Source organism: Danaus plexippus, chromosome 23 (genome assembly GCF_018135715.1).
Source record: "Danaus plexippus chromosome 23, MEX_DaPlex, whole genome shotgun sequence".
Lineage (NCBI taxonomy): Eukaryota > Metazoa > Arthropoda > Insecta > Lepidoptera > Nymphalidae > Danaus > Danaus plexippus.
Genome location: NC_083551.1, coordinates 4,229,085 through 4,238,348, shown reverse-complemented (window position 1 = coordinate 4,238,348; position 9,264 = coordinate 4,229,085). Strand labels below are relative to the sequence as shown.

Below are 9,264 nucleotides of genomic sequence, written 5' to 3'. Positions count from 1 at the left end.
ACTGATAGCTGTTCGTATTCCTAATTTAAATCCTTTCGAATGCGATGGACCTTGTCATTTAAATTATATCTGCAATGAAAACTTTTTTAATTTTTTTTTTATTATGTGCCATATAATTTTCTTTTTTATTCTTATACTTTAAATTTGACATTACTTTATCAAGTGATGAAAAGTGTTTTCTGTATTTTGTGTATCGTTTATTGTATATATAATAAATAAAATTGCATTTTATTTTTAAATCAACAATTTATTATTTATTCATAATAGTATATATTAAGTAAGTGTTGTTGCATCGTAAATACAATATGTATATAAAATTGATTTACATCTAAATATTTTTATTACATAATATTACTGTATATTATTTTGTTCTGTATTTCATGTACGGTGAGTCTAGAGCTGCTCTACTCTGGTTTCCAGTACTCCGATCTTCTCTATTTCGCTGTGTATGACGTCACCGGGCTTTAAATACTCTGGAGGTGATCTGTACATTCCCACACCCCCTGGCGTGCCAGTTAGAAGGATGTCCCCAGGGAGGAGAGTCATTACCCTGGCCAAATAAGAATTTTTTTATTGCATACACGTAATTTATATAATATGTCCACAGCCGTTATATATGGCAACATTTTAATATGTCATTCCACGAAGGTTACATATCATACAAGTTGTCTTCATTTAAAGTGGTTTTAAAGAGTAATTTTTATTTTTAAGTTAAATAATATTTAAATGACATTTCAGGTGTATTTCTTCTGACGACTTTAAAGTGTAATGTACGTATATTATATATTTTTAATATCTTTGTTTATGGATGGTGCAATGGTGACCGAGTCTTGTAATAAAGCGATTATTCTCGACTTGTATCTTTCTAAATCTTAGTAAACCTAAGATATAAGATGAGAAAAGATAGATACGTAAAATAAAAGACATATATAAAAATATTTGATAGTTAACCTCGGTACTTTTCCTATTCAATTCAATTAGCATTCATAGAATGAAAAATTTTACGCCGCTTGTTGGATTTGAACCTTCGACCTGCCGATGTGGCATTACAGTTACTTCGCCAAATAAACTATCGTGTCTTCGCCCTACTTAATAATTAATTTGTCATAATCTACGGAAGAATTAATAGAAGATAAGGGAATGAAAATTATAAGAAAACAATATTACAAGTCTCACATTCGTCATTTCTATTAAAATGCATTTAACCGTAGCACTTTTATTTGAAGTAGATAAGAAAAAGATAGTAAAATTAAAAGAAAGGTAAAGATAAAGAAAGATATTATATGGATACTGTATTGTTAACTCACGAGCTCAGTCTCTCTATGACGTCTGGTATTTTATGAACTAATTGGTTTGTGTTGCTCTTCTGTTTCTCAACACCATTCACGCTGCATTTGATGTACAGGCTCTGAGGATCGGGGATCTCGTCGCTGGTGGTGATACAGGGACCGATGGGGCAGAAGGTGTCCATCGACTGGAATGGCATTAATTATCTGGCATTTTGATTGATTGATTTCGTGACTTAGTTTAAGGCTATTAAAATTATAGAGTTTAATGTATTTGATTGTATTTATAAAGGTATGGTATTAATGATGGGTGGAATTTGAATTATGTAATGTTTAGTTCATTTAAATACACACAGACATATATATATATATATATATATATGGGCGGTCAAAAGATATATATGTATTTCTATACATATGTTAAAGAAATGTTATATATTGCTTTTCATAATTTGTACATTATATTGATTATTGCAATTAAAATTTTGTGTGCCGATTTACGATATCTATAAAATTAACTAAGAATATAAACATTGATCGAAAACATAGGTCCCTAATGTGTGATCTTAATCGAATAATTGCACGCAGATATGGTTTCCATAATTTATAAATAGAGTTAGTACTCTTACAATACTAGATTATGGTAAAAACCGTCACTACGAAACTGACTGTCCAATTAAAGAAAACGCATCGAAATCTGTCCATTAGTTCTGGGGCTACGATGTCACAAACAGCCACACATATTGACGTCTCTATAACATAAATGCATCATAATTTAAAAATATATGAAAAAATGTATCTATAAGCAAATAAACTTTACTTCAAATTATCTTAACTGATGGTTTAGATACTTTAAATAACTTTATATTATACAATTATATTATAAACAGATATTTAATATCTCTCAACAGTCGATACTCGACAATAATTAAATGATTATTTCACGTTCAACGCCAGAATAGAAATGTCATTATGTCTGACATTCAGTGACAGTACACACGTCAAGAGGAATCTTCACGGACTGACGTATTGTATATGTGTGTGTGAGTTGTGCTAGTGTGTGTGATGTTTATTTTAAATATTTTTATATATGTCTTACATACGACAGTAGCTTTGAGAACTTGTCCTAATACACTCGTTTGTATATGGGTAAAAAGTTTTTGTGCACGTATTAATAGAATAAAAGAAAAGACATTAAAAAAACAATGTATAGACGTGAGATGATTTCCTCATAAAGCGTGATATTGTATCTTTTATAGTATAATATATTTTTGATAAGATAAGACCAAATGATCAAAAGCGTCTCAAAAATTATGTCCTTAGTACTAGTCAACTTAATACAGCCGGTTAAAACGTGTTACTAACGTGCTATCGGTGTTTAGGTTAAACTTAAAACTTAAACTAAAGGTTGATATGCTATAAAACACAATCTTATAGATTTATTTTGATTTTTGACATAAATAAAATAAGCATATGACATAAATCTTCGCACTTGACAGAATTAACTTAGTGTTGCAAGTGGCGCCATCCGTGCCGTACTAATTATAATTGATTATAATCCTTAGAATTATTTTTATTACTGATTATAAATAATTATAACACTGAACGATTGTTATTTTGTAATGGCAACATTTAAGTATCGACTTTTATGTGAAAACTAGAAATACTGGCTTTATCCATTTTCTAGGATATTAGTGGAAGTAACGCTGAAAATTTAATATCGAGTCCGATACCGTTCCTCGAAAATGAGATCATTGTGTGAGAAACGGGAACGCTTAGTTTGTAGTGTGGAGGTGCGACTCGTACTAAGAATAGAGATATGAAGGAAAGTGTTTAATATTAAAAGGATAATATTTTTAAAGATCCGTATTATTGTAATGTTGCCGATTCTTTGATTACATTTCAATATCTAATATTTTATAATTATGAAGAATATTAAATTTTTTTTTTTTAATAAGATTGGCACTTTTTATTGCATAACAGAATAAAAACCAAGATACGATAAATAAATAACAGTATACAAAGATAAATGTTGTCGCTTAAAAGCAATGTTTGGAAGGCAAACCAAAAATTACGAGAAAAATTTAAATTTATGAAAGGGAAGTATTTTGCTGGTAAAAAATTTCGCAGTCTTTGCAAGGAAATGGCAGAGGTAAGTCTTGCTTAACACTAACACATATGTGGACCCTACGAAAGCTGCTGGTAAAAGGTCTAGCTTTTTAAGTTTGTCCAGACTTATATAGGACTTGTAACTGTCAAGTTCTTAAGATGATTATTCGCAACAAACTTGCACAAAACTTTAGCACTCCAAACGATAGAATTACGGATTTTACTAATATTCTATTTAATTCCAAGAGACTTACGCCTTTTATTATTGGTTTAGGTCCTTATGAATTAATATATCACTGTGCTAGGCCGGCGGTATATATTGCAAAATGTCAATCGCAATCAGAATATAGCTTTCTTTATATGTGAGTACAAATGCATTGGCTGGTAAAGACAACTTATGACTCTGTTTTAAAGCCATTCAAATGTTGGGGTCAAAAATTTTGTAACATAGGTATATAAGACGTATTAATAAGGTTTGATAGCTGATTTTTGTTAACGTTTCAACTTTTATTCTAAATTTGAAAATAATATTTCAAAAATTATGATATTCGTACTTTTTTTATTGATGTTTTTTTTTTTTTTTGTTATTTTTACTTGTCAATCACCATCGATACTTAAGACTTTATGATTCAATTATTTTAAAAATCATCGTATTTATAACACAACATAGTCAAATATCACATCCCAGGCAAGATAACTCCAAAATGTCTTAAAATAAATGTAGATAAGATTAAAATGTCGTTCAGCAATAGAAAGACTTGCAAAAATTAAGAGAAAACATACCAGCATCTGTGGCCGAATCTGTATTCTTACTATCAGTATGCCATGGATTCGCCGTGCGGGTGCCGGGTCCATCGTTGCAGGGAGAGGAGCTTCAACAGTGCCTGGGACTCGCGACCCAGGTGTAGGTTTAAGGGACCCTATCTAACGCGATAAACGCTCACCTCCACTGTCCAAGCTCCTCTCTACCTAACCAAATTTGAAACGAACCTGCTAGGGCTGCCTTCGAAGTACTTTCTAAGAATGAATTGCTGTTAGTAAGTATCGTTACACTACCTACGAAGGTTTTCTCGTTTCTCATTCAATAGGTGACATTAATACTATATCGTGAGAGTTAACGTTCAGTACGTAATGTCACAGTGAAAACTTGCAGTAAGCATAGTTGTGATAATTTTCCATATAATTGTAGATTTTAAAAAAAAAAAATTATATTAAATCATTTAGATATAAATAACTATAAGCTTATTAAAAAAAAAAATATTTTGCTAGATGTGAAATTGCTTTTATTATAATTATTCCTTTATTTTAGCTGTTTATTAATTTTTATATCTTGTAACACCCATCAATCAATCAATGGATCAATATTAAAGACTATTCCTCTTACTATTGCAAGTAAATGGCGTGATTTTAGTAGATAAATGAATAGAGTCGTATCTGTATACGTATACTGTAAGCAATAGTTGAGGAAAAAAAATTGATATTTTTTTTATTCCCGACGGAAAAAGGGAATTGTTATAAGTTTAATGTCGATATGTCTGTTGGTTTGTTCCATCGCAGCTCTCAAACGGATCGCCCGATACCGATGCGGTTTTTTTAATTTGAAAGACAGTTTTCTTGCAGTGTTTTTTAAATATGTTCTTGATTAAGTGTCAGTATAATCTAAAATGTCTGTCACTGTTAAGGTTTAATTATTTATAATTAAATAATACTCCAGTTACCTATAAGTTCTAGCACAACTTACCTTTCCCAGAAGGAATTGTCCACCGTTCCTCTCCTTCTGCCAGTCCCTTGCACTGATGTCTTGTGCCACCGTGTATCCAAGGACATATTTATACGCATCTTTAGCTTTGACTCTGCTCGCGGGTTTGCCGATCACCACAGTTAATTCGACTTCCCAATCCACTTTCTGTCAATAAATAGTTTATTAATAGATACGTTCAAAAATTTTTCAAATGTCATTTGTCATCAAATGTCAAAATGACAGTTATAAATGATACTCGTATATTGAATTCTGCAATCAAATAATTTATTGGTTAAATCTTAATTCTTTTTGACAAATCATATGCAGTTAAGATATTACGATGTGAGACCTTAAAAAGAATAAGAAATATATTTAAAAAGTGAAGACAATATGAATAGAATTCACAGTATAAAATTCTTTTTGATAGACCAGTATTGGCTGTTAAGTCAGGATCGTAGCCACAGAATATTTTAATGAATAAAAAAAATATATATATATAAACAAAGTTAGATATAAAACAGAATATAAATATTTCGGGTCCTATTTCTTAATGTTTCTAGATTATTATTTAATCAACCAATAAATAAATAAAAACTCGAAGAAGGTGTAATGTAGACATTATATATTTTTCGAGTAACATATGTCATTGTTGGCACATGATAAATATTTCGGGTTGCACTCCCGTGTGTTAGAACATTGCCATAAGCGTCCATTATCACGGGAATTATTTCATTTATTATCCACCCACTCGACGTATGAATAACGAACACAATTTGCTTCAATAATTGACCCTAATTGTACAGAGGTCATGACAGAACTGTGAATCACTGTACAGCGCTTCTAGCCACACCTCCGTTATGAGATTTAAGTTTTCAGCTTTTAACGTAAACATTAAATGTACATATATATCAGAGAAATAAAGTTTAAATAGAAAACATATAGTGAAAAATTCATCTATATGATCTCGATTTGTATCTGTTTACTGTTAAATATCACGTTTCAGACACTTTACCAATTGCGCTATCGTGACCTTAGGGGAGTAGGTACAATAAAATCATATAATCATCACATCATAATGTATAATGTATGAAAAAATATTTAAAAATAATTATATAAAATATTTATTTTTAATATAAATAGCTAGTTTTCATCCGCGACTTTGCCTGCGTCAATTTTAGAATCGGAAATATTTATATAGCTTACCAGACGAATTCTATCTCGCCTTAGAGAAAAAGCAGATTTTAAATTTTAATAATTTTTTTTCTTATTCCATTGAACGGTATGAAAAGTATCAATTATCCGTCTCCTACTTCTAAGCCAGCCATCAGACATATCCATGTAACTGTTATTGGGTTATAAATAATGTAACTATCACAACTTTGTTATATATATATATATATATATATATATATTGTTGTTGTCAAAGTACTAAGTTCTTTTATAAATTAAATATATTTCGTAACTGTAAGGTCATAAAAAGACTGAAAACTATTTTGAGTAAAAAAGGACATAAAAAACAAGTATACTAGTTTTTGCTTGTGACTTTATCTGACTGGATTTTATTATTTTGTTCAAAAAGTATATATAAAGTGGATTAAAACTCTAGATATAGCAACTAACGGACAGCGACATCTATTGTTAATATACAGTGACTTGAAACCCAATACAAATATAATACCTTGATCCAGAATTACATTTAATTTCAGCTTATTTATAGATTATTGTGATATACTGGCAACATTACAACATCCAGACATCACAGATATAATATTACTACCATATACTTCTTTTTTATTATTGATGTATAAATTCATAACATTTCTACATAATCATTTTATATAGTAATAAGGAATTTCTATAATAATTACTGTAAAACTATATTTGGTATGAGATTGTAAATTAGAAAAATCATAATAGATACCAAATGAGGTTTCCTTACATTCTTGTAAGCTGAATCAAATTGAACATTGGCTAGTTTTTTTTTTTTAAAGGATATTAATAGTTGGAACTATATATATTCTTAGTATGATAATAAAATTATTATATATTGTTATAGTTTATGTAAATAATAAAATAATGCATATTTTTTAAGACTTAGTATTTGTAAACAAAAAAATATATACATTAATTTCATGATTGCAACACTGGAGTGTGATTTTAAATGGTAGCAACACTGAAATTTTGATTTAAAAGTTTCTATTCTAGAATTTTCATTTATCAATATAAATATCATCTTGATAGTTACTCACATTAGTCACATCTGTCCGTAGCTTTACAGCGTCCTTGGGTCCAACCACTGTGCTGGCGAACTTGCTGAAAATCAGCGGAACTTGGGGTGGTGTCAGATTCTGCTCCTCGCAGTGATCCTTATAATTGAGTCCGATGCAGAGCACTTTGTCATGGCCATGTATTGGTGCTGCCAATTTAATGGAACTTAGATCTATTGAGGGTGGTTTCATAAGTGGTAGTCTGAAAATAGATTGTTATAAGTATTTAAATTTATTGTATTAAAGTAATTGATTCTTTTCATCATTTTTCTCTTATTAATCATACAGTCTTTATGATTTGATTAATATTTTTTACTGAGTGTAAACTAGATGGGAAATTTAGAGTTTCATAATGTAGATTGAGTATAAAGGTAAATCATTTTTTGGTTGGTTGTTTTTTTAATATATATTTATGAAAATATTATATGAATTAAAATTACTTCTTAACTTTCTCCAAGTCACCGTTTTTTAGTATCTCCAACAGAGTACTTGGTATACTGCAATCCGTTTTGTTTATGTCCACGACTTTGTCGCCTTCAAGGTAACCGGCGCGGATTTCTCCTGGATTTTCATTATAAACAAACTGTACTAGCTTCATATTTGAACTCGGTGTGATAGAAAAACGACGAACACTGTTGATTAACTTAGTATTATTGACTGACTTTGTGATAAACAGAGTTTTTATAGACGTTATCGCGACACTCCAAACGACACTCATATTTGAAGTATTTAACATCACGTAAACAATATAAATTATGTAACTGTTCTAAAATAGACGCGAAATAGTATTTATAAATCGTTTTCCACAATTTTAATATGCGAAGTAAGTTGCACTTTTTTCTGTGTTGGGGTTATTATATGAGCTTTAATTAATAATTAATAACTATTAATAAATTGATCGGAAAGACTTAACACACTAAGTGCTAAATAAGAAAGAGATAGTTGTGTGAGATATTAACTGCGATTGGCTCCTGGACGTTGTTCGTTGACACTATTTATATCATATACATTAAAATGGGTAAATATTTTGGTATGATTTTGCAATAAAAAAATCTAATCTAAATTTCAAGTATAAAATGTTTCATATAAATAGCCTGTGAACATATAAATTGTCATATAAATATTAATTCACCAAAGATTTCGGTATACAAGTCGCAACCTGAATCTTGTCATTTGTCAGTTTAGATTTTAGAGCTGTCAATTGTCAAAAATGTCAGCTGATATATATACAATGTCGACTTTAAACGTTCTAAAACGACTTAACCATAAATACTTTTAAAAATGTCAACTATAGTAACAGTAGAATTTAAAAAAATCTGTTAAACTTTGATAGATGACTTAAGGTTAATGAAAAATTCGGTATTAATATATCTGACGTTACAAGTTTACAGTTATTTAAATGAGGTGTGTCCTATATAAAAAAAAATACGAATGATATCTTCACATGATTAGAGAAAAGTAAAAAGATTAGCGCTAAACAGAAAAAGGATGAAGCAAGTTACGGAATTAAAATATGAGTGTATAACATAAAGGTTCACAACGCATAAGGGCAACGTTCCTTATGTTGCAGATGTTCATCAACGACGGCGACTATTTTCCATGAGGTAGGACCAGACGAGAACCAGTTACAAAAGTTTTAACTAAGATAGTTCATTTATAAAGGGGAAAAATTGATGGACATTTCAGAATGTCCAGTTTATTTTTTTTATTTACGCGTATTCAAAACTAGACAGCATACACAACATACCTTATACATTTTGCACCATAACAGTTAAAGATATTACAGATAAGAAGTAAAGAGATATAGCGATCATTATCATCAGATTCAAAAAAATCTTTTTGACAGACTGAATATATTTTT

The 9,264-nt window shown here is 29.8% G+C and overlaps 1 protein-coding gene across 1 annotated transcript; it reads right to left on the bottom strand.

Moving 5' to 3' along the window:
- Positions 1-226: 226 nt before the first annotated feature.
- Positions 227-8,354, bottom strand: LOC116774721 (fumarylacetoacetate hydrolase domain-containing protein 2). Its single transcript, XM_032667456.2, has 5 exons — positions 7,844-8,354; positions 7,386-7,605; positions 5,137-5,301; positions 1,308-1,474; positions 227-550 (listed from the first exon to the last, which is right to left on the bottom strand). Exons 1-5 carry the CDS (start codon positions 8,137-8,139, stop codon positions 394-396), a joined length of 1,005 nt encoding a protein of 334 aa, XP_032523347.2. The 5' UTR covers positions 8,140-8,354; the 3' UTR covers positions 227-393.
- Positions 8,355-9,264: the final 910 nt, after the last annotated feature.

Bases quoted from the DNA above. Each gene is read 5' to 3' on its own strand.
- LOC116774721 (XM_032667456.2), bottom strand. From the start codon at position 8,139: ATGTTAAATACTTCAAATATGAGTGTCGTTTGGAGTGTCGCGATAACG. The intron at 5,302-7,385 runs GTGAGTAACTAT...ATTTATTGACAG, and splicing joins TACGGACAGATGTGACTAAT to AAAGTGGATTGGGAAGTCGA. The intron at 551-1,307 runs GTGAGTTAACAA...TTATTTGGCCAG, and splicing joins GTCATAGAGAGACTGAGCTC to GGTAATGACTCTCCTCCCTG.